Here is a 27303-nt window from a genome sequence, read left to right as displayed (position 1 = left end):
AGATTGAGCTCCTTGATAGCCCTTGAAGATGATATAGCCACAGACTAACAGACAGGACACTCAAATTAGATTCTTTAACCATATAAACGGTCATTTCGAATATTCCTTTAGTTGGGACAGTACTCGGATATGTCATGATGGCGCCACGTTAGCATATCAAATACATCCTGTCTGTCATCTAGACTGTGTTTATTTTTTTCATTTACCAACCGAGTTGCCATTCATACAGAATTACCTGTAATATATTGATTTGTATACCTCCATGCGAATTTCATGCAGGATACAGATTAATTACATATTGCCAAAACTATATGCCTACTTCTCATCCTCTCTCATTCTCATCCTACAACGCAATACAAAATCGAACCCGTTTTGTTACAATATTTACTTGCTTCTGGTCTTAATTTCGGATGGAAAATACCAACACAATCAAAAAAAGTCTAGATGAACAACGTTGAGTAAAATAAATGTTCACTTTCCAACATCGCTAAAAAAGTTAAATATATTATCAACGTACTCCAATAATGTATTGTGACGATTCATTATCAAATATTTTGATGAAATCAGGCAACCCTGTAAGCAGCTGATCGGTGTTGACAAACGAGGAGAAACCAACTAGTAAAAAACCTTTTACGTAACACAAGGGGTGTACCGATAGTAAATAGTTCGCGCAGTACAATATAGGTGGAACTAGTGCATCACGAAAAATGATTTTTATAACAATTTACTCATACTGTCATGTCCGTTAGTCTGTGATATAGCATGACGCCTGTCTGTCGCAACAATACATTTAATGTCAGATTCGCATATTGTGCACCCAGTTCCGGTTGGCGCAAATACAAAAGGAACGTTGTAACATTAACTTACAAATGTCTAGTTCTTTCTGGTACATGTTCAACTATTGAATCTGGCTCTGGTGCAAGATAATTCTGTAATTCTAGATAAATAAAAATGTTCAGTTAGCCAAATTTTATTCTTCGTAGTTAGCGTATTGTGAAAGCGTCTTACTTCGTCGTATTGATAATATCATTTTTCAGGGATACCAGTTCCCGGCCTTGCGCTTCCTCGATCTTGATTTCTCCAGAACTATTTATAGTTTTTAATTTTGGCACTGATGGCAAAAAATTTCAAGTGAACTGTTTCAAAACTATTTCAAGTGGTTTGTTTATTTATTATGGGGTTCCTTGGTTACTAGTTCGTAGCAATTTAAGCAGTGTTGCTCAAGAACATTATTTTCATCACCATCAAGGGGTCGCTATATTTGTGGTAACTGGCGGTAAATCGCTCACGAACACTTTTTATTTTGATTTTCCTTCGAAGTGTCTGGTCGTGTCGTCGATGGCACCCTCTGGCGAGCCCGCATCGAATCTCGTACAAGTAGAGTAGAGGAGAGAAATGTCAAATGCGTGCGCGCCAAAATAGCAGGGCTGCGCACCCATACAATTGACATGATATGTTAAATGTGATGCCGTGCGATGGCGTTGCTGAACTGAAGATTGATTTCGCTCCAAGCTGACAGGGTCTGCTGTAATGTATTGATTTGTATACGTCCATGCGAATTTCATGCAGAATACAGATTTAATACATATTGCCATAACTATATACAGAATTGTGCCTACTTCTCATTCTTCAACGCAATACAAAATCGAACCCGTTTTGTTACAATATCTAATTACTTCGAGTCTGCGCCACTTAATTTCGGGTGAAAATACCAACACAATCAAAAATAGTCTAAATGAACAACGTTGATAAAAATCAATGGTTACCTTCCAACATCGCTAAAAATGTGAAATATATTATCAACGTAATCCAATAATTCATTGTGACGATTCATTTTCAAATATTATGATGAAATCAGGCATCCCTGTAAGTTGACAAACGAGGGGGAACCAACTAGTAAAAAAACTTTTACATAATACAAGTGGTGTACCGATGGTAAATAGTTCGCGCAGTATAATATAGGTGGAACTGGTGCATCACGAAAAATTATTTTTATAAGAATTTACTCATACTGTCATGTCTGTTAGTCTGTGGTAAAGATGAACAAGCGGCTGCAAGAAAATATACACTAAAAATAATAATCATATTATAGTTACGTGAAAAGTTATGTGAATATTTTCCACCCTACTTTTCACGTAGGTTTTAATGGACTGGCATTTAAAAACTGTTTAATGCATAATCCAGTAAAAGTTACGTGTTTCATAGGTAAAATGTAATGTACTGTTCATATCACATTTATCTATCAGTTCATATCAAATTTAGATACCAGAAAATTACTATTTTATATATTGGTTGAAGTCTATGAAATGAAAAAAGCCATGAAATATGAAACATTTATTTCAGAAAATTGTCATATAATTCCAATGGCTTAAAAAGCAACTAATAACGTCGTGGTATCTTAAATCGACAAGCCTCCCGAAATGTTTTTGTGGTCACTGCCATCCAACCGAAGCCGAAGTCGAGATCCAAGAACTCCCACAACGCTACCGATGCAGGTTGAAGTCGCATTACATGGTTCCAGTGTCTCTAGCTTCATACCGACGGCCTGTTTGAAGCATTCGGCAGGAGCGGGTAAACTTCCGGACTCACGCAGGCACTCGGTCCAGTTGAACACATGGAAACTTCCATACTGGAATGGTCCGGTCGATGGAGTAAAAAATTGTAATTAAATAACTTTTCTCGCAAATATTTACACTACTTACACTTCGAGGGTCACTGCTCGCCATTTTCAAAATCGAGTTTTTCACACTGGAAATTCACGTAGATTGTTTGACGTTTGGTCAATTCACGTAAACCTTATGTGATGACTCTATTCATTTTAGGGGATGTTCGTATAACATTCATTTTCGTCACGTAAAATATTCAATTTGACGTTTGAAACCATTTTACGTGATTTTTCAAGTGAATCGAACGTGAATTTTTATTTGAGTGTACCACCGAAAAAGACGATTCATCCTTTTGGTTTCAAAGTGAAGTTTTTAAGTGTCGTTCCCCTCGGTACCATTGAGGATTCTATGCCCGGTGAAAAATGAACGGCGACCCTAGTAAAAAATGGGTGACTCATATATTTCCTGGTGAAAACAAAACAATATGTAAGAACGATTCACACGTGGCATCAGCCAACTATCACCGGCTTGGAACGGTTACGGAACAACTACATTAATTGTAAGCAATTCACAATGTCAAGTTCACGGAACATGTTGACGTCGGGTACGTGAGTAATATTCGGTTAACAAAATTATTAAATAAATATTGACGTTGACCGAAGTTAATTGATTGTCTGAATCGTGTTTAATGCAGGCGTTTCTTGATGAAAACAAACCAATCTCATTCGTATTTTTTATTGTAATTGAGTTGTAACAGACCCTGTCAGCTTGGAGCGAAATCAATTTTCAGTCCAGCAACGCCATCGCACGGCACCACATTCAACATATCATGTCAATTGTATGGGTGCGCAGCCCTGCTATTTTGGCGCGAACGAATTTGACACTTCTCTCCCCTACTTCTATGTATGAGATTCGATGCGGACTCACCTGAGGGCGACATGCTCGCAAAAAAGGATGTTGCCAATGATTTGTTCGGGAAATGTGAGAGCTGGATATCTTGTTAATATGATGTCTTTGGTTGTAGGAAAGCCTAATAGCGGTATCAGAATCTCTTCTACATAAGTACTAGGAAAATGTCTTTAAGACTCATTTAGGTGAGCACAAAAAGGTCCCACGACAACCCCCCTGCTATGGAAGCTGGTTCCTGAAACCGACGCATTTTGTTTTTGTGGCGTTGTTGTCAACAATATTTTAAGCTACGTTCATACCATACAATCAAACCACACTGGTGCAAAAGTTAATTTCTTCAAATCCAATATAAATATAACTCTTGTCTAGTATTCTCTGCAAAACAAGTAATTTGACCTCTTTTTGAATAAGAAAAAAAAGTGGTTTGTTATAGTTTGATTATATTCCATCGAAATCATTTCCTTATGTTGGTGCAACCGCATGAAGAAAGATGTGAACACTGCTTAAACACAGCATTTGACAGCGAACTAGAAAAAAAGAACCATAAGAACCAAAAATTTCGGCTTCAAGCCAATTGTATGCAGATGACAATCGCACCACCGAGGTGCCCACAACAATCTTTTCTCAGGTCTATTCAAGTTAAAAACGAAAATCGGTATTTATATGTATGATCCGTGAATTATCGGTATTTTGGAAGTACATCTGTATTGCAGTATAGAGGTCAAAAATTTTGCACGTCTTCAAAAAAGAAATCAAATTGAGGTTGAATACAGCCAACTGCTGCGAAGTCATGGTACTGTGGTAAGCATCTTTCTGCAAGGACCAAAAAACGAATCAAAATCATACTGGTGGCACGATTGTCATCTGCATACAATTGGCTTGAAGCCGAAAATTTTGGTTCTTTGGTTCTAGCTCACTGTCAAATGCTGTGTTTAAGCAGGTTCAAACGTTCACATTTTTCTTCATGCGGTTGCACCAACATAAGGAAACGATTTCGATGGAATATAATAAAACTATAATAAACCACAATTTCTTGTTCTTATTCAAAAGAGTAATAGAATACTAGACTAGAGTTATATTTATGTTGGGTTTGAAGAAATTACCTTTTGACACCAGTGTGGTTTGATTGTATGGTATGAACGTAGCTTAACATATTGTTGACAACAACGCCACCGAAACAAAATGCGTTGGATTCAGGAACCAGCTTCCATAGCAGGGGGTGATCAGAATGGCTACCAAAATATATAAATATGTGTGTCTGCAGTGTCTGCTATCATACTTCCCCACAAATTATCGATCAGAATATCTTCACTACGATAAATAAACTGACTTTTTTATAATGCTCACCGAACCCCGAGCTGTTGACTACGCTATGATAGCACTTGCTAGAGCGCCTTATTCTTGACACCGAGCTGGTTGAATACTCTCAGAGCAGAGCAGAGATGTTAGATATTTTTAAAGAAACACTATATCATCCTGAATAAAATATATGTATTTATCTGTATTCACTAATAAGAAAGACATCAGATTAACAAGATATCCAGCTCTTACGTTTCCCGAACAAATCATTGGCAACATCCTTTTTTTGCGAGCATGGTCCGCATTGAATCTCGCACATACAAGTAGTTGAGAGAAATTTCAAATTCATGCGCACCAAAATAGCAGCACTGCGCGCCCATACAATTGACATATGTTGAATGTGATGCCGTGCGATGGCGTTGCTGAACTGAAGATTGATTTTGCTCCAAGTTGACATGGTCTACTGGTAATCGATACTTTTGCTTTAAAATGATGTTGAGTGCATTCAATATTTATAACTTAATATCTCACTCTACAACGACGAAATTTAATATTTGCATATTTTTATAACTTTCGGAATCAACAAAACATAATTTGAATTCCACATACCTACTTTCAAGATGTTAACTTCGTAAGTTGACGTGGGATTTCAGCGCATAATGCGCTCTTTTGAGTCAGGTTATTTAATTCTCAGTCTAACAATAATTAATGCAATGACTTTCGTGTCAGCTTGAATTCGTCAAAGTTTCACTTTTATCTCGTCACTGCTAAAAATCTGTATAAATGGCATCTCTGCTCGGTAGCGTGACTTAGTGATCCTAAAACCAGAGATCAACTGAGAAAAAATCGTAAATCACGTGATATACACAACCAAAATTCAAGCACCGCTTGCACTTGTATTTGTGTGCGAGTGGATTTTTCAATATTCGAGTTTGTTTGCTTGTTAAGTTTCACACTTTTAGCAAAAGATTGAGTGCATTCATCTGTTTTGTTTAAATGCAGTGAAAAAATGCATATGCAGATTGGAACAACTTTTGATAGTTCAATTTCAATCGTAACAAAGTTTCCGCTGATCTCTAGAGTGGCTGATTCTCGGATAGCAATTTACAATTCTTTGTGTGTACAAGTGTAAAAAAATTATATTCGGGATTGGAAATGGTAAAAGTTTTAGCGCACAGATTTTTCTCGTTTTGGAGTGATTCAGTGTTGCGAATACATATATATATATATATATATATATATATATATATATATATATATATATATATATATATATATATATATATATATATATATATATATATATATATATATATATATATATATATATATATATATATATATATATATATATATATGTGTGTGTTTGTTTAAACGACTTAAAGACGGTGTAAATTATTGTTGAATGCGATAAATATGCATAATTTTTGGTAGGAGCAAAAAATCTTTCATTTGAAACTAAGCTTGGGAATATTGGTTCTATCATCTCTAAGAAAATTGGTGTACTTTTTAGGCCATTTTAGAGAATTTTACACATATTTTTTCCGCTTTATGGTGTAAAATTTTCAATACCAGATCCAGAAAATGAAGAATTCCGTAAGAAACAACAGGATCTTCTATTTGAACCTATGTTTGTGGAAATCGGTCAAACCATCACTGAGAAAAGTGAGTGAGATCCATTTTGGAATATATGAACTCAATTTCCGGTGCTTCCAGAACCGGAAACTGGGAACCAGGATAACCGGAATCGGTTCGTAGAAATCAAAAATATTTAGTTTGAAATAAGAGTTAAAATATCAAAAATCATAACAAAGCCTGCATAAAAAATAGCATCAAAATCTAAAATTATGTCGTTGTAATATCAAACCAAGAATAAAATATTTATTGAAGACAAATTATTCAATTATTTTATATTCTAGCATTCAAAATAGAGTTATACCATAAGGGCATATTCAGGAGTGTTCTAGTTCTAGATGCATAATTAATGTCAGTTTTAAAATTTAAATCTAGAAATTATAACAAAATAAACTGGCAACCCCAGCAGCGTTTTATCTGTGTTTCAAATATAGAAAAAATAGAACGGCAATGTATACCAGTTTTAAATTTGACAGTAGAACTGGTCGAATAAATAAAACTAAAACGGATTGCTGGAGATACGTTTGTTTCAGTTTCATTTACATTATAGACCACTCATATGAATCTTGCAGTTGCAGCAAATTCAGCAGCTAGAAGTTCTATATGAAAGATCTGTAATAGAACAGAAACTGGAACAAACGTATCGCCAGCAAGCCGTTCTAGTTTCTAGTGTTCTAGTAGATTTAAATTTTGTAACTGACTGAATACGCCCTAAGTATTTAATTTATCTTTCTTTTATTCTGGTGTAGTTTATTCAATAGTATTTTAGTCGAAAATAGCTGCTGGATCAATTTATATAATGAAATTGGAATAACTCATCAATAATGAAATAAAATATAACTAATTTTGATGCTAAACAGATATTGTACAATTTCTTGATTCCTTGGATGACATACCAAGGAAATGTCAAATATCACTGTAACAGCACAGTATTATTTGTATGCTATTTACACCTACCGGGGGTGCGTCATCATACTTATACGCCTCCAAGTGACGAATACTGGCATTTAAGAAGGTACTGGATATACTCTATCATTATTCACATTATATTTTTAAACAGCCATGTGAATTTTAACACAAACTGGCATAAAGTCGTTTGCTACCATAATGTTGTAAAGATATTTTCGTCTGAGACGTCAGGATAGACATTCCGCATGTAAAAGTACCATTTGAACAGCGTAATGAACTATTACGTGAATAATCCAAATCATATTCTTGAACGTTTAACAATATCTAGCATATCTAGCATATCTAGTTAGTTTATGGTATTGGTTTATGCGGGATTGCACTCCGGTGCAAAATAAGTGCGTTGTAAATAGCAATGACTTTACATCTGCTTAGCAGATTAAATTGATCCGCTAGGTAACGGTATTAAATTTCATAATTTTATTATGTATTTATTATGGTTCACGCGACCTGTTGAAAATCTCTTCATACACTGAAGATCGAGTTAACTTAATTTTGAGAAGAAATCGCCCATTGTCGTGCTCTTCTATGAGTTACTCAAACATTAGGTTTTTATCTACTCAAACTTGACCTTGATCGTAAAAAATAGGTATCGAACATTGCCAAAGTTGCCATGACAACACTTGGGCTATCATACATTACCTAAATATCGAGATCATCATCCGTTACATAAAAATACGAAAATGCACTTTAGTTGATTTTGGGTAGGTTTCGACCCAATATTAGGTAGCGGCTTGTAAGAGTGTACGAACAGTTTTTTTTCGGTGGGCTGCTGTCACATGACTCACTAATTTGACAGCGTTTATTTTGCTGTGATCTTGAGAGTAGTAGGAGAGTCTTGTGATCAATTTTCAGTCTACTTTTCAGGCATTTGCTAAATTTCATTAAATTCAAAATCAAAAATATATTCAAAATGCCGATTTGTGGACCGAAATTGTCGCTTTGCGGCCTCATCATTTCCGTCTGGGGAATAATTCAATTGGTAAGCTAATTTTCTAAATTCTTGGGAGAAAACCCAAATTTTATGGAGTATCACTAACTAATTTTCGTTCTTTTGCTTCCAGCTGCTGATGGGATTTTTCTACTTTATTAATAGCGTAGCTCTGATTGAGGATCTGCCGTTAAAGGAACATTATGATTCTCCGCAGGATTTTTATGCAGCTGCCGATCGTGCTTACAGTCAGGTATTTTTCGTGCTCGAAGCTCTGAATACGTGAAACAAATAACTTTTCAAAAACATTTATTTTACAGAATGCATATAATTGTTGGATCGCCGCCTGTATATACGTATTGACTTTGGTCTTCTCTGCACAGCAGTTCTATGCCAACAGCCGAACAACAGTTGCTTAAATATGTAATTTTCCATAATAGAATCGGATAACGCTAAGTCTGACTTGACAATGTCCGCTTATATTTGTTCCCCATGTTGTACAAAAAGAATGTCTAGATTAAATTCACTCGGACGAACAGATCGCGTTTCCTGCTAGATTGAAGGCTCCATCGTATTGCAGCAGAATATTGTCTCGTTGCCTTAAGATCGGGTCTTGAATTTATGCAGTGCCCTAATCTAAACAATTTCAAATTAATTAATTTTTCTTCAGCAGTCTGTAAAGTTATGTATTATGAATGATTAACTCTTATAAATCAAATGTAGCTTCATCGAAAGCGAATGTAAATGGATTTTGTTGTAATTAGCAATTGGTGGTAATGCAGAATATGAGAATAGTGTTTCAGTTATTCAATTGAATTGTAGACCAAACCAAACATGATGATAAATTAGCGATCGCAAAAAATTAATTTGAGTTTTACTTGTTTTAGAAGTTCTTTCGAGGGTTATTTAAATGTGATTTTTGTTGGGGTCTTCAATTTTGAATTTTTCCCAAAATTAATTTTAGTAGAGTAGAACAATATCAAATTTTAATACTATTTTTATTTCTAACAACTAAACTTGTAACTTTAACGACAGGCGCTCGTTTGGTGTTTGGTGGGAAAATCAATTTCAATAAAACTATTTCGAGAAATATGTGGATAACTATTTCTCAACCAGTTTAGCTACTGCCGGTGTTGAATCTTGTGATCATGGTTGCCAAATTACTTTTATCCACGCTTCGGTGGGATAGTCTAACCAAGCTCTGCTTGCATGCCATCATTTTTTAAAGCGTTAAACTTCGTTTGGGAATGCGTTATGCAGCGATTCGAGTTCGGACTATGGCTTTATCAGTCTACGATTTTGATATACAAATATTTTCCTAATAAACCGTGTTCCTTCAATTAAAATTGGAAATTAGTCTTAAGCATTCAAGAGCTATTTTCAATTCTTCGAATTCTCAAGCTAATCAAAGTCAACAAGCGAATGCGAGAAAAATACATTTGATTAAAGCAACCCTGTAAGATGATGCAATCGTTTTGTATCGCTTCTCGTGACGTATGCTGCCTGGTAGCATAAATAAAATAAACCTAGATTCCCCAGTGTAATATTAGTGTAACTGAGTAGCCCGTAATATCAAAAGCGCTGTCTGGTGTAGAATGGGTGCGTAAATGCTACTAAAATGCATGTATAAAGTTGTCTGCACATTTGATTATGCTGATTTATGCTGGTAGCAACCTTTCCCTGACAGGTTCCGTATGAGACTAACACATTGGTCATTCGCTGTAATTTGGTTTATATTTATAGATTCGAGCGCTTTCGCAGTTTCGCATTTACATTCAATGTCCAATCAGAGCGTGTCTTTCCAACTGATATGTCGCTTACTTCTATAAAATCATCGTCTCCGTCAGGGAATGCCAGTAAGCCAGCATAGTGTTTAGATATTTAGTAGGCAAAATAAGACACTGCTCGCTATTGATACCAATTTCATTCATATGTACATGAAAATATGTGGCTTTATCCATTAAAATCGATGCTTAGAAATTTGTCCACTTTTCAGTACGTTTACTGCCTTTAGTTTCTAATTTGTACCCCTATAAAAAAAACAAAGATGTGTTCCGCACCAAAATGTTATGGAGACGAGTATGTCGTGATGGGAAACTCGATGCTTTTCACGCAACCCACCTGGGTTCGATTCCCAACACCACACATGGGGTCTGAAAGTTTTGACGTGAATACGTCTTACTTTACTATGAGCGCTTCTTCAAAAGTCGCTCTGTGGAAGAATGGGTAGAACCAAAGACAATATGATACCCAACTAACCAAAAGTTCGGATAAAAGGGACTGATTTGGCTCAAGCAGCTCTCAAAGTTCATCAATAGCATTCTAAGCAGCCCATTTTTTAAGTAATCCATACTTGAAAGTTCGCGTGACGCAACCGAACGAACTTCTAAGCTGCTTCTGGAATACATTGTTCAGTTCTATGCAGCGAAAAAGCTCACGCGGAACTTGTTTTGTACTTTCAAGTTGCCAAAAGTACCACGCGTACTCTTAAGCAGCGAGAAAGTGGATATTTTAAGTAATTGTGGAACTTCTGGTTGCTTGGGTATGCAGCTTTCACATTTCCCGAACAAATCATTGGCAACATCCTTTTTTGCGAACACGGCGATCAGGCGAATCCGCATCAAATCTTGTACATATAAGTAGGAGAGAGAAATGTCAAAATAGCAGCACTGTGCACGCATATAATTGACATGTCCAAGTAACCACGACGCATTATAACTTTACACTATTTCAGCTTTAAAAAATCGCGTAAAGAAATTGATCAAATGCTACGGAGTTACACATGTTCTTATAATGCTTTATAAAACTGAAAAGAGCGATTATTAGACTCTTATAGGATCCTGACAGGTGAAGCAGGAATTGCATATTATTAAAGTAGCTATCACTTCCGGTGAAGCCCTCAACGAGTGAACACGTGTTAGTGCGGTGAAAATTCGAGTATTTCGCGAGAAAGTAAGGATTTTCATCCGTACTTCGGTGACTCCACGTTGTCACATAGCGATGGTTTCACTGGTGTCCAGTGAAAAGAAAGTCCATTGGACTATAAACGAGTTTTCGCAATATAGCTAAATCGCTGTGCCATCAATCGGCGTCATCTCAAGTGAGGTGACGCCACCAGAAGTGAAGAAGATGAAGAAAGTAGCTATAATGCAAATATCTACTTTATCGATGGTAACGATTTAAACTGTAGATTATAAATGTCAGAAAGCAATAAGAGTGCTTAAATAATGAGTTACGAATGAAATTCAAATATTGAAAAAGATATTTAATATTCAACATAAATAAATGAAGATCACTATTCATGTTGTTCATGGCGTATTATTTTTATATTTATTCGGATTTAAACCCATAAACCGTGGCTCTCTAGTTTCGTAGTTAGCACCTTTCACCTGGAACCTTGATATGTTTTGTTTGCAGATAAGAATCTTACTTTATCACTAATAGTATTATAGTTTTCACAATTTTAAATAACATTTATATATGTTACCAATGCATAACGCTGCACAATGTTAGCAGTGTTGTTTTCAAATGTTTCGATGTAAGTAAAAGGCAAATTTTCCTCGGTAATCCATTTTACTTCTGTACTACCGACACATATTGGTAAATAAAGGTAAACTTACACTAGCTTTAAATCATAGAACTACTCCACTTTTTATCAATACCAAGACATTGATTTAATGCAGCTATTCAATTTCCTTGCACTGTTGTTATTAAAGTTTCGTTGCTTCAAAATATACAATTGAATGTCGATCGATTAGTTGTGAAACACATTCGAATGTTTTTTGAAGGCATATTAATCGGCTGTTTTAATACAAAGTATTTTTAAACGACTAGTAAACCTATTAAGCGTACCATCGTGACCGATTTGTACAGGATTAAATTTGTTTACTAAACCGGCTGTCGCATCGGTCAAAGCTAATGTTAAACTCCCATAAGCGCCTTTGCAACAAATGGTCAATTAATCGATGGATCCGTCTGCCGATTATACCGACAAAACCCTACTAAGTCGGTGGGATAATCGGGAGGATTTTCTACGGTGTATCTATTGTTGTACTTAACGTATCAACATAATGCTTTCTCAATGCCAGTAGAAATATGATCAGAAATTGATGTTTAAATTTTCACTAGTGTGGAATAGTAAAAAAATGGTAAAATTAGGTTTTGTCAAACTTATGTATGCAATGAAGAAAACTCATGCTTGCTTGACTATCTCGTAACCGCGACGACGGTTTTGAGGTAGTCAGCCACATTTTAATCCCGATGTTCAACTGTACGAGTATAAACGTTAAACCACAAACGAATTCCCAGACATGACAGTCACGATCTTTCTTTGGCGCACATCTACGGTCCTCCGTGAAACTGGCACCAATGGTGATAAATTAGTTGCACTGCTGAGTTCCCATCATCACATTCATAATGCAAATGTCAAACCGTGAGAACCCTTTCTATTCGTTAGCTCATTTGTATATATTGAGATTTTATGGCACACTTTGGTCGAAATGATAACAATGCAGTTGATCTAGCGCTCCACCAAGCGGTGAGTGCGGTCATTTTAGAAAGTACCGGGAACGAACCAGATTTTTTTTTTAAATTTTTGTAAGCACATACATGTCTTTATTATTTAGCTTTGGTTAAACAATGGTTGAAAATCGTTGATTTTTTTGGGAGTTGACGACGTTGAGGACCTTCCACCAGCACCAGCAAAAATAGATCTTCTGAATGGTATGCAGCCTCAAACGCTCTTATTCGCTTTTCGGACGTTGTGGCGAGCAGTTGCCTTCTCAACCAGTACCAGCAACAACCAGGGCCGATTTCGATTTCCAGTTTTTTGTGTGGTTTTTCCAGGTTTGCGAGATAAAAATTCCCAGTTTTTGGAATAGGCTCAAATCGCCTCTGATTAGTTTTTTTTTTCAAAATATTCCTTCAATTCAAGCTTTGAACGAATGTCTCATGTCCAAAAAAGAACATTTTGATAGGCCCGCTAATTGAGGATTGAAGTATTTTTCAGGTATCTCGATGTATAAATATGAAATAGTCATTATTACTAGTTCATATAAGAGAAGCATAAAGTATTTTTTTTGTCATCTAGAATAACCGATTCCTTCTGAGCGCACATGACTGTTTTTAGTATTTTTTGGTATACATACATATGATTGAAAATAAATCAATAAGGAGCAAGAATCCCTAAAATGCACATGCCATGCCACACTCAATTTAAAAATTCATTTTAAAATCATCAGATGTACATACCTAAAATTTAGTAAAACCGTTCGGCTGCCACGACTGGCTCTTCTAAACCACCAGTTTTGTTTTCTAATGTATCTGTCAGTCAATAAACATCCGTCATGTCGTCCCATTTTTCAAATGAAGCATGGTTACGATTTAAATGCGTTGATGAGTAAATAAATTAAACGATAGTAATCAGAAAAATAATCAAAATACGAGTTTTTCATGATGCGGGTTTTTAGCCAGTTTGATTTCCAATAGTCCAACTAATTTATCTTCTATGAGAAATCCTTCTACAATTGATCTGTAATGAATTAACTCATCTACCAATAGCATTAAGGGTTTCAAATTAAGCAATGATTAGTTCAATTAGTTACATATTCTACCACCTTAGAACTAATCGGCTAGGATACAGATCTCATATCGAAAGCAATGTAAACCCTGAAATTGTTATTTTTTGGAAATATCGATACAGTCATACATAATTTAAATCATTACGATAATTGATGTTAGGAGTCTATCAGCTCCAAAAGCTCAAACTAAATTTAATTCGTTCATCTACATCGATATCAGTCATGTACCCAGAGGGGGGGCCGAGGGCCTCTGGCCCCTCCCGAAATCAAAACCATATAAGTGTTTAGAATGTCTCAGACATGTGTTACAGAAATAACAAGACAGTAAATGTAATGAAATATAATACAATATCAGTTCCAGTGAAAAAGTTTAAAGTATATGATAAAAACAGCCGTAAACAGGCACACCGAGAATTAGGTATATAACAACATTTTTGTTTTAATCTTTGGGCCCCTCCCGAAATGAAATCCTGGGTACGGGCCTGATCAATATTAACGTTCTTGTGATCCTACTATGGAATAATTGAGGACCTTATGAAAGAATATTTAAACATATTTTCAACGAACAAAACAAGATAAAGTCGACAACTTTTTCTAATTATGTGAGTTCCGTTGACATATCACAGAAATATGAGCATAACACAAGTATTGCCTCAAGAATACATTACTGAAACAAATTATGATGAAATAAGGGTCATTAGTCAATCATCAGCAAACTTAAAAACATGAAGGCTTCTCGGAATTTAAAAAAAAATTATTAAAAAATTTCCCGATGCTACCTTGAGACTTTGCCATCAAATTTGCAAGTGTGTTGAATACTTATTCTTAAACTAGTAATCCTTATTATTTAAAATGAGCTTTCATTGTGCTATTATTGATAACAACAAAGAAAGCTCTGCTCCTGATTGGTTTAAAACTGCTCATAAACCCTTAAAACTCGTTGGACGAGACTCAGTGAACATCTCGCTCAAACGCAAAAATGTGTAGTCTCCTAATTTTATTTATTTATAATATTTGAGCTTGTAATATTTTTCCCGGCTTTTCACTAAAATTCCCGACTTTTTCTCGGTTTTTTCGGTAAAATCAAATTCCTGACTATTTCCCCGTTTTTCCCATTTTCCACAGCCATACTACCCTGAACAATAGGTTATCGGTAATCGTATTCAGCTTTTGAATACTGGATCTAGTTTCTGGAACTGAATTTTGTATTCGGTTCTGGAACTGAGTTCTAATACATGAATTGTTGAACTAATGCAGCTCAGGAGTCTGTTCCAGATTTCGAATTCAGCTCTTGAATTCAGTTCCAGTTCCTGAAGCCTGGTTCAAATTTTGGTTCTGGTGTAGATTAATAAATGATGGAAAAAATACAGTTGTGAACATCGGATAAATTCTGCGAATCGGACCATTAAAATATTCCCAAAGGACTATACGAAGTTTATCGTACTTTAGTATAGATGCATCGTTACAATTGTGGAAATTTAGCAATAAAAGTTTCAAAATTCACACAATTAACGAATAATAACGATTACCTATATTCGGAAGTGAGAAAAAGACATATGTCATTTTAATTCGTTTTTACGTCCTCCAGTTATGTATGACATTACCCACCTTCACCTTCTTCTGTCCTGAAGAGGCGAATGACCCTAAAACCTCTATAATCGAAACAGAAACAAATGTTTTTTCATACATACCCTTCCTCAAGGTTCCCCCTTAATATTTCAATGGAATATACATTGTTTTCGTTCTATGTTTCGATCGAGTTCTAATTTTCCATACAAAAACGTTACGCAATCGAAATACAGAATTTACATTCGATTGGAATGCGGAATAGGGGCTGTAAAGTACGTAATTATGAAATGAAGTGAATCGGTACAAAAGTATTAGCTAAATAAAAAAAACTTTATTTATGTAAATAATCTTTAGATTTATACATTCATTAGGTTTACCAAAATTTAAGATGCAGATATTAATTGGTAGAATGAAACTAAAACAATGTAATAAAAATGTAATTACTAAACTAAAACAAGGAATATAAACATTTAAAAATTAAAATTGCTCACTTTCTCCAATGACTACCACAGTAACTGTTTAAATAATTTATTTGTTTAATTTATCTCTCCAAACAATTCAAAACGTATATCCTCAATACTTGGTACACTAGCGGATTGGAACAATATGACACGTTGGAGTTTATCTTTTACAATGTTGAAAAGTAAATATTATAAACGCTTACAATTTCATTGTTTGCGACATTTTATCGAAGACTAGAATAATCTTGTTTGTGTGTTGTTTTACGCATTTGTTTCTCGCCTTACAACTGAAAATAATCAAGCGTTTTTTCACAGTTGCGCACACTTCTAAGAAATCGCTTACAGTCTAATGGTTAACACTAACGCTCGTTTCAACTCGTAAGGCATTTCTGTTCGTCGTAGTTTAAGCGGTATGCTAGCACTATTACTTACAACCTAAACGGTAAGTGAGGAAAAAAGCTGTATTCATTCCAAACTGCATGTAAATAAATAAATCCTCGACGCGATCGATGCTGATCAGGGCAAATCAAATCATGGAGTTATGGTCGCGATTAATCTAGAACTTTCCTGTCAATGTGATCGTACATCCCGAGTTATGATGCTCTATCACCTGTTGCTTTAACTGGAAAACGTGCTGCTTTAGGTTGAACACGATACTGCAAAGTTCGGTGTTTTGTGATTTGAGATCTTTCACTTTATCCTCGAGCTTCGAAATTCGTTCCAGCTTCCTTTTGCGGCACTTGGAAGCGGCTACGCGATTTCGCAGCCGTTTACGTTCCAGTTTAATGCGTTCTTGATTTTCCATATCGATCGGACTGACGGGGGGTGATTGTGGCACGGTTTGGGGCTCCTCCTTGATAACGCCAGGGTAATTATCTGTAAAATAGTACGAGCATTGATTATTTTGTTGGATTACACCTGTTATCATTCGTATCACCACTGACCGAGTGATGGGGTTCTAGTTAGTGGTGTGTAACGTTACTTACCGAGGTCTGTATAGGTGATGTCACCACCACTCATGGTGTTGTTGTGGGTAGTCGTCGTTGCAGTGGAAACGCTCGATACTGTTGCAATCGAACTGACGCTGTTGTTGCTGTTACTGTTGTTGTTGGTGCTGTTATTATTATTATTATTATTGTTGTTATTGTTATTGTTGTGGTGCAATTTGTTAAGAGCTTCGTCGAATCCTTTGGCAAATTGTTCCTGTTCGGTGGTGGCCTGCAAATTGGTAGATAAATAAATATAAGTAGAATTTAGAGAATCTTTAGAGGTAGTCAAGATAATAGGTATCGAATTTTTCTTTTCTTTGCAACAAGTCAAAATGTATTTCTGCACTATTTTTTTCATTAAATAATTGGAGTGTTACGAGAAGATATACTAAATCAGGAGTTCCCAAAGTGGTCGATATAGACCCCTTGGGGTCGATATTCTTTTTGTGGGGGTCGACGTAAATGAAAACTGACTATGGGGGTCGACGAGGTTTAGAAATCGACGCCCTATTGTTTGATATAAGTTGTTATTTGAAATATTTACTCTAAAAAAGTTGTGTTTATTTGACCATCCGCAGAAATTGGTAAGTATTTTACATCAATATTAAAAAAGCAAGAAATTGAATTTTCAAAGGAATTGAAAATTCAATTTCTTTCTTGATGGGGGTCTGAAGCCTAAGTTAATTTTAGTAAAGGGGTCCATGACCCAAAATAGTTTGGGAACCCCTGTACTAAATGATTAATTGACAAGGTGTTTTGGATTACATTTGTATACACAGAGTTGAGGTTTAAATGTTGAGACGAAGTTTATGCAAAGGTTGCAAGATTTTTACCAACATCACGTTTATTCCGTAAACGTGACTTAATTGATAAAAATATAGGTATGCAAATCCTGAATAATATAATCAACCCACAGCAATATTTTGTTCAATGCTTTTAGTGATTTTTTAGGAACAAGCATTTTGTTTCAAATGAAAAGGAAACCTCATTTCAAGAAAGCCTTTTACGAGAATCGCTTCACTATTGAATCAAACCGCACTGTGAGCAGTTCTGTTGCAGAGCAATCTTCATTCCAGCTTTCAGCTTTTGATCTTTTGCATTTGATGGAGATTCACTGAACGTGCTGAACTGCAGTCCTAAGTCAATCTCGCAGTTGCATCTCTGATATTTCCTATTCCAAGTTTTTTTTTCTCGTCGAAGAAAGCAGATGAGACATTGGTGAGCCGAAGATGAAACGTTAAACATATTGAAACAGGTTATATGGACTTGGCATTAATTTTGGTAAATTTTTTACATATAACCGAGTTACAAGTATTCACAGTATTAACTAATCTTCAATTGGCCCTACTGAAGTACAGCATATTATCCATTCATCAAATAGTAGAGCAACAATAATTACTGTTCTGACCTCTATTTTTCAGAAACGAGGTACTCTTCAATGTTGATTCTGTCCCAAAGGGACAAAACACTTCTACAATTTATTGAAGTACGATTTAGACGCATCCGTAGAGCACCGATTCCCTGCGGAGAATGTCCTCTCTATGAAATAGAAGAGAATGGCCACTCAATGGAATATCGATTTTCCATTTATTGTTTTAATCGGTAGATATATCTGTCTGAGAATATAATTTCAAAATCGTACTTGTACTCGCGCCATGCCATTCCCAAAAACATAAACTTTGAAGCGCGTTTCCTCGAAACCGTCCGTTCACACGATAAAAATAAAACTACTGATCCAATTGAAACGAATCTTTTTTAATCTTTAAAGACGTGAACTTTGATATGTATACAAAATTAAATACGTTACTTTATTATTTTATTTTTAACCCTTATGCACTCGAATGGGTACCCGGGTACCTTTTCGAATTTCAAAATAAGAAATTTCTGAGTTAGGTTTAAACTAAGATTCTGCAATTCGGTCAATTCCAAGAACTAGTTGGACCATAACTTCTCATGCTTTGACTTTTCATTTTACAGTAAGGGGGGTCGAATGGGGGGGCTCAAATTTTTTTTATTACGTAAACACCCGAATGGGTACCCGGGTACCCACAAATAAAAATGCTTGTAACTAAGGCAAATTCCATCCGATTTGAATTTTTTAAGTACGGGTAAATTCAGAAATTTATCCACTTTTCGATGGCCGTGTATATTGCTGTAGTAGGTTCTTCTGGTTCCCGTTAATCCGGATTTCCGTAGAATGTTCCGACACTTGTGTTTTCCACCATAAATGTCATTTACTAATTTGAAACTTTTCCAAACCAGCTATTTGAGAAAGGCCGTACCAAAATGAACCTTTTGTAGAAAAATGACGTCATCTAAAGGGTAGTTGGCCTATTCTGGACTTACTCTCATAGAACGAAAAAAAGGAAATATAAATGAGAACGAAACTGTTTGGGAAGTAACTTCGTGATGTTTCGAAATGTTTGTTGCCAGAATTAAAAATTGTATTGCGTGCTCCTCGCAATAGGCCTGAAGTACATAATAATTTTCAAACTGAAGATAAGAAAGTGAAGTATATAAGGGAACATACATAAAGTACGTCACGCGTTTAGGGGGGAGAGGTTTCAAAAATACGTGACAATACATGGTGAAAAGATTGAGAAATGCTCGACAAAGGGGGAAAGGAGTGGTAGAAAAATTCAAAATTTTATGTTACGTACATAACGGATGCCCCCTGAAATATATAAACATAACAACTCAGCATAGCACTTGATTTCATATAGCAATTCTTAGATAAGATTACAAAAATACGTGAAATCCGTGTATAAATGCCTCGATGTCGGAACTCATTTAGGATATCCGGGTTCCTGGGAACCAGGAGCACCATGTCCATCTTTATGGGTACCAATCCCAAAGAGCTTAAGTTCCTGAATCCAACAGTGCTAAAATTACTTCAATCGGTTGAAAAATGCTCAACTTACAGCGATTTAAAAAAATGGGTACCCGGGTACCCATTCGGGTGGTTAAAGGTGTTTTTTTTTTCGAGTGCACAACGGTTAATTAAAAAATAGAAAGAAAACACTTTATTTGTATGTTCAAATATAGCTAAGCATTAAATATTCACATAATATCTATGGTTCACGAACGTGAGACAAGTTTTCTGATTAATTTGATACATTTCCATTTTGAATACTTTGAATATCTGAAAACTGTTTTTCTTATCTTCAAACTCAATCCTACCATCTTCGGTTTTTATACAGTAAACTAATGAAAATGGACCACATTTTCAACCGATTAATAGAGTGCTCCTTGCGCTTTGTGAAGTTTTCGTAAAATCGATACCCCTGCACTTTGTGAAGTTTTGAAAATGCACCCTGTTTAGTATAGTAGAGGCGTAGAAACTTCGGAAACATGTTCAGCTTTACTTAGACGCAATCAAGTAGACTTTTGGTGTCGATCGGTAACTATTGATCAAGCATGACTTCCGATTCCTAAGCCTAAAAAAATTGCTCATCAATGAAAAATCCTGCTCTTTTCTTGCCCAGTTTTATAACCGCCATTCACATTTTAATTTTCGAGAAGTAGGTGACTTAGATTTTTAGCATCAAAATTTGCATTTACCATATATTCAATGAGTTAATGGTTTAAAATTCAATTAATGGTTTAAAATTTCTGTTTCAGAATCCAGGTCCAGATTCTAGAACCAGAATTCAATTCCAGAGCTCATGCTCAGTATCAGTTGCTGAATCTAGGTCCGGAATTCAGTCCCACAATCCAGTTCTAGAATTTGATTCAGAATCCAGGTTCAGAATTCAGTTCTAGTTCAGTTATTTTCTTCCATTGAAATGCTAATGTGTGGTAGAATATGTTTATCGTGAATAAGTCGTACATTAGCATTGGTTCACGGTTACAATTCTGGGTGCGAATAAGTATATGTTGTACAAATCTCTAATGAGAACAGGTCCAATATAAATTTCTTTCACATCCGGTTTCCCGTTGCGGAATTACAAAAATTTCAACATCGTGCGAACATTTCTTAATTTACTATGGGGCGTTTTTTAAAAAAAACTATTTTTGATAATGGGTAGAACTTGATCGCGAATATCAACATAGTTTTAGCTTTATGCATTTAGGAATATTCTCAGCTATTTGTGATAATGCTTTGATTAGCATGGTATATCAAATAATAACCCAAACAATTCTAGAACTTTTGGAACTAACAAGCATTAATTAGGAAATCACTTGTTTGCCGTTCTCGTAATTTCTTCTTGTACGTTAGACAGGATGGACAGGGCGGTGCGACCAGTGCTTTTACACAATTTGTTGGTTATCGGAGAAGTAGAATCGTTAACCGCCATGGAACACTCATGTTAAGGAGAACATATTTTTCATATGGTTTGACAAAAAATTGCCATCTACGCAAAGTGAGTAAAAATTGTAGTCAGTCACAAAAAAAAATGGTTTGTTTTACTCGAAAATTGCGACTGACATTTTTCACAAGTGATTTTCAGACAAAAGAATCATCGGCCAGAAAACTCACTACAGAAAAGTTTAGTACTGATTTTTTGCAATGTGATGATGATGTTTGCACATTGAATATGTCTGATCGAATAGAAGATTTTTGGGCAATACCGTGGTGGATAAGTTATATCATGAATAAAAGTAGCAAGTGCTGTAATTATTAATAGTTATAATGATAATAAAAACAATAATAAAAAAAACTGTTTTAACCCACCAAGTGGTGTATTGATGCCTTTCTCATATCTCTCATATTCTTATATATGATGTATGGGACATTCTTCAAAATATTTTTCATTGAATCAGAGTCATCTCTCAGGAAACGAAGTGAGTTGCACTATTGCAGGTAGTTCAGAAACCGGAATCCGGAAACCGGTATAATCGAAGTCGAAGGCTACAATCTCCGGTCGTTAATCGACATCCGGGAATCAGGAAAACCGAAATTAATTTGGTTGGTCGTCTACTAACAATGACTAGCGATTGGAATAGTTTTTAGGCAAGTTTAGAAATTATTTAACAGTATAAATATTTATACAATCTTCACCTTGTAATTCCGCAACCGGATCTCGGATCCGGATGCAATTCAGGAATTCATTATGGAATCAACTTAGTTTGTTGAAAATCTCTGAGAAAGGTGAGGAAGTAATTTGAAATAGGTATTTTTACACTTATCAACCTGTAATTCCGGAACCGGAAGTCGGATCGAAATAAAATTCAGGAACTTTGTATGGGACTACAAGACCTTTCACATGAATCTGAATCTGAAAATTGATTCAGCCATCTCCAGGGAAAGTGAGTTCAAAAAAATTTGACATACATACACACACATACAGACATTTTGCGTACTCGACGAATTGAGCTGAACTCGCGCCTGCTGTGTGTTTGAGATATGCACAATGCTGCACTCCTGTTACCTCTATAAATCAAATTCATGCCAAATAACGTTTTATTGAGTTTAATTTAAATATGTAGTTGCATCATTTATTTTACCCCGGTTTTAACCATTTTGGTCATTTACCGTGAGTATGTAGTGCAGTGTAATAATTAAATCTTGCACAAATCAATTAGGTGTCGAACTGAAGCGTAGTGGAAATTCAGCATCGAACTCTAATTGGAGACTGTTCTCCCTTTCGATTATTTCTTTAGCGATATTCCTGTGGGTGAAAATTTGTTTCATTGACACAAAAAATCACTTGGAGGCTCAGAGTTTGGTGGATGCTTGTTTCATGAATGAAAATCCTCAATCACTATTTTTTAAAGAAAATCTCTGGAACTGATATTTTCACGCGAGATAGTAAAATGAAATTTTTCTGCTCATGTTGCGCTTTTATGACACAAGTTAAAACGACGATCATATTAGAAAGAGTCCTTCACATTTCAGAATTGAATCAATCCGCAATGGGTGCGGGCAAATTTATTATCCTAAATTATGTCCTATTAATCAATTTGTGTCAGAATTTTTTATGTGAAATTTTCAGGAAAACTAGAAAACATTATTTATCAGATGACCAGTTTTTGGCAATTTTGATAATCTCATATAAGCTATTGAATTTTAGAACATTTGAAATTATGCAGGTTGTTCTTTGGAATTGACTTTAGAGGTTTAATTTAAAAAAAAAAATTGATATGGTATGTTGAAATATCAAATTTCATCTTATCCTTTATGTCTAACTACTACAAAACTTGACAGTATTCAAAGTTCATTCAATTCGATTTGTTTTTATTAGAATTTATTACAAAACTGGAAACTGACAGGAACACACAACTAAAATGTTTATTTAAACAAATTCAGGTAAAACAAAACAAATATCTTGTTTCGTTGATTCAAGCAAATATATTTTCAACATTAAACAAGACTTTCCTTTGTCATTGTTTCTATAGCGGCCCTTACACGAGTCATTAAAAATGTCATTAGTAAAAAAAATATCATTTTAATGAACGTGTAGTGGTGCACTAATGACGAAATTTCTAACAAATTTGAATTACATCATTAGTTAGTCATCATTTAAAATGACATTTTTAATGCTCGTGTAAGGGCTTATGAAATAGGTTCTTGAGTGAAACCCAAATTCAGTTACTTGTACTTTTTTCCTCTGTGTGTAAGATTGAAGGCCTAACGTTTTAGAACAATGGTTTGTTTCCACATGTCCTGCTCCCACGGGTAAAAACAATATTCACTTCCATGAATATACTGGATTTTACAGGGTTGTCTATCTGAATAATGAAAAATTCATGTTTATGTTGAGAATCGGAACAGTATCAGTCATCAAAAGGGGGCGGATAGTAAATACGGGAAACGAAAACAACTATCGTAAAATTACGTACTATCGCAAGCAGAGACCGGACTAGTAATAACGTGATAATGTCACATGTTAATTTGCGTTAATTTATATTTGCGATTGCCTTCTTCAATGTGCAGAGTATGCCACACCTAACATTCATTGGGTGCTTTTTGAAGACATCACGTTGTAGGACAGCACACCAAAAGAAACCACAATAATAATTTGACGAGTTGTTCCATGTGCCATTAACGAATACTTCCGCACACACAACCATCGTCCAGAAAGCATTTCGGAACTTTCCGTCACCTATATATGAATACACTGCATGTGTTCCACACAGCATAAATTAGCGTTAAAGTTCGAGTACCCCTTGAAATATAATAAACCAAACGACTTTATGACCCGACGAGTTTCTGTCCGCTTACCTTTGTCGGGTATAGGATACTGCTTGGCGTCGGCGTGGGCAGAGCAGCGTTGTTGATGATTATCTTTTCCAGTTCCGGCGAGACTAGTTTTAGCACTTGCAGATCGGGCGAGGTCAGTACTGGAGGTGCCGTCACCGAAGCGTTGAATCGTGCCTTGCGACTCTTCCCCGGATTCAGCTCCAAAGTAGCCGGTCGCTTTAAGCCATTTCCGGTAGAAGCCTGTGCCTGGCTCGTAGCCGGCACGTATTGGTTGTTGCTATCTTCATAGAATGATTCCATAGTATTATTGTTGATGGTGTTTCTCATATTGAAACTTTTCCCAATTGGATTTGTATGCGACAAATTATTTCCAAAATCGAATCAGACACTTGTTTGTTTTCGCCTTCACGAATAAAGTTCCACTAAGACCACACACACACAACTAGACTTCGGCAACGCAAGTGTACTGAACAGTAAAAAAGACGTTCCGTAATCAGCTCTCAAGGCAAACTGTTAATAATATGTATTTATTTATCAATCCAGGCTTCGTTTTTCCACTCTAAGGTCACTTGATTTGTTTTATTCGTTTTATAGATGCCGCGAACGTCGTTGAGATGTGCATTTCAATTTTTATGGTGTAGAACTCCTTGCTCGATGTCTCGTGAAATCATTAATTATTTATTTAGAATTGTCAGCCGACAAAAAATCAATGGGTTATTTTACACATTGTTGACGAAAACACTAGCACTAGACTTTTTCTTTATTAGTACCAACACCAGTGAATATCTATTACACCTCTTTGTCAAGACTGTTACTGGTAAACAATGATGTTCATTCGAGAAATTTTCACAATTTGCACCTTTCTTCGGTAGTCTTCACAATCCGTGTGTATATATTCTTCGAAAGTATTCCTATCGTACAGACCCCGAAAAACAACTACGTTACGACAATATCCGATTTGTTCCCGAGTTACCTCATTGAAATAGTAGCAGCACCATTAGTGACATATCAAAAAGGAACCGAAGGTAAAAGAATATGAATTACGACACGTAGATACTCACTGTTTGATGGTTGAAAAACGAATGAAGCGATTTTAGCACTACTGCCTGGTTTTCATGAATCATGTATCTAAAAATAGCACGAGACGTCATACAGGCCAACGATGATTGGTTGTTGATGAAGTTAGGGGTGTTTTCCAATGTATACATCTTAACAGTATGTATGCCGTCGTTCGATAATGCGTTGCACGTTTCATCAAGGCGGGTTGGAATGGAATGTGTGTAAGGGGATTGTTGAACGTATACGTTATTTTATTTCATTCATTCCTATCTGTATGAAATGTTCATTACGACCTAAGTAACAAAGGTAAACAAACCGAGTTTTTGATTGCATTTTGTTAGGAATGTTCTAATACACGCACTACCCGAATACCGTTTCTCAATTCACTATAGATTCACTAAAAAATCCGTTAACACATTTGACGTATGTCGAAATCAATGAAAAATAATCGTTGTCAATTTTTGCCACTTGACATGCAAAACTAGCTCTTACTAATGTTTACGAGCAAAACGGGCTATCACACAAGTGCGAGTAACAAAACGATGAATGAACACAGCGACTTCGGCAAAACGACCTAACTAACAGAAGCAAAATGACTTATGTGTCAAGTCAAGCAGGAAAAAAAACAACCTGTCATACTGTCCAATGTACATGATCAAATTATAAAACGACGTAAGTGTCGTTTTTGCCTAAAAGTTATCTTTGTCTTGTTACTATGATACGTTTCGCGCATACAAATTGGACGATTTAGTGAGGAGATGAAGTTGTTTCAATTACATAAAATTGTAATGATATTTTAAATAGACGTCGCATTATGTAACTCGAAACAAACGTTCTTTTGTGGTAAAATATCGTTTCGACTTGATTGTATAATGTCATCTCAAACGTCCTGCTTCATCGCTAAACTTTTACTCAAGGCGTATATCTTTTGTTAATTGGTTAGCTCGATTGATTAAAACGTATTGTGAAGCAGATTTATTAGACGGTGATTGAGAAAACTGTTTTTGCATTTTTACTGTATATTTTATAATTATTCACGACACTAGTACTAATTATACGTATACGTAATCATCATAGGTTCTATAGAATATAAATGTAATAAAAAAATCGAACGTAAAATGCAAGTTTTACAATATGACTTAGATTAACACAATCCAGCAAATTAAAAGTACGTCAGTCAAAAGTGATAGAGTTTCGTTCAATGAGCTAAAATTAATTAAACTACATTCTACCTCAAGTGTTGTAAATAAACTATACTAGAATCAAATTACTGAACAGAGACTCAAAATTGAAAGAAAAATACTCAAAATTAATTAATGGTTTGTCTATATTTTTAATTACTTACGTTAGAATTGAAATCAACGAAACACTGAAAACGAGGCGTTGATCTAGCTCAGAGACACTTTTTCCAATTGCACCTCATTTAAGCTTCAAGAACCTGCATCTGTTTATATACCAGAGTTAGCAGCAGTTCATTATAGTTTGATTGCAATCGTCACATTATCTCCAAACCATTATTTTCTCTTCACAGATAGTCTGAGTGCAATTGAAGCCATTCGCTCAAACGCTGCTGGCAAAAATGAACCGTTTTTCGTGGGCAAAATAAAACAGTGCCTGAACAACATATTGAATAATAATTATCAAATTACAATAGTTTGGGTTCCGGCTCTTTGCTCCTTTCCAGGCAATGAAAAAGCCGATATATTAGCCAAAGGTGGTGCTATTGAGGGTGAAATTTATTAGAGACCGATTGCTTTCAACGAATTCTATAGCGCGTCTCGCCAAAGAACACTTGCCAGCTGGCAAGCTTCTTGGGATAAAGATGGTCTGGGTCTGTGGATGCACTCAATTATTCTTAAAATATCGACAAAGTCATAATTCAGGGGACTGGATGTGAGTAGGGACTTCATTCGTGTGATGTCCAGACTCATGTCCAGTAATCGTGATGTCAGATCTCAACTAATAAATTCCTTGCGTACCCAAGGTAGACTATCCAATGTCCCAGTTCGCGACATTCTTGCTTGTCCTGACCTTCCTTTCATGAAACTACTTTATCATTTCATTAAGTCCATTGGAGTTCCAATTTAAATTTTATTCTATGTTAGACTCCTTTCTCTTCCATGAGTTCAACCAATAGCCAGCTATTTTATATTGAA

At 35.5% G+C, this 27303-nt stretch overlaps 2 protein-coding genes across 2 annotated transcripts; one reads left to right on the top strand and one right to left on the bottom strand.

Moving 5' to 3' along the window:
• Nucleotides 1-8223: 8223 nt before the first annotated feature.
• Nucleotides 8224-9212, top strand: LOC131438242 (ribonuclease kappa). The gene is made up of 3 exons (XM_058608116.1): nucleotides 8224-8397; nucleotides 8480-8599; nucleotides 8667-9212. Exons 1-3 carry the CDS (start codon nucleotides 8329-8331, stop codon nucleotides 8763-8765), a joined length of 288 nt encoding a protein of 95 aa, XP_058464099.1. The 5' UTR covers nucleotides 8224-8328; the 3' UTR covers nucleotides 8766-9212.
• Nucleotides 9213-15861: 6649 nt separating this feature from the next.
• LOC131436333 (transcription factor Jra) lies at nucleotides 15862-25176 on the bottom strand. Its single transcript, XM_058605000.1, has 3 exons — nucleotides 24110-25176; nucleotides 16942-17173; nucleotides 15862-16831 (listed from the first exon to the last, which is right to left on the bottom strand). Exons 1-3 carry the CDS (start codon nucleotides 24413-24415, stop codon nucleotides 16512-16514), a joined length of 858 nt encoding a protein of 285 aa, XP_058460983.1. The 5' UTR covers nucleotides 24416-25176; the 3' UTR covers nucleotides 15862-16511.
• Between the last annotated feature and the right edge of the window lie 2127 nt (nucleotides 25177-27303).

The sequence above is a fragment of the Malaya genurostris genome, chromosome 3 (assembly GCF_030247185.1).
Source record: "Malaya genurostris strain Urasoe2022 chromosome 3, Malgen_1.1, whole genome shotgun sequence".
Lineage (NCBI taxonomy): Eukaryota > Metazoa > Arthropoda > Insecta > Diptera > Culicidae > Malaya > Malaya genurostris.
This window is presented reverse-complemented; position numbering and strand designations above follow the sequence as displayed.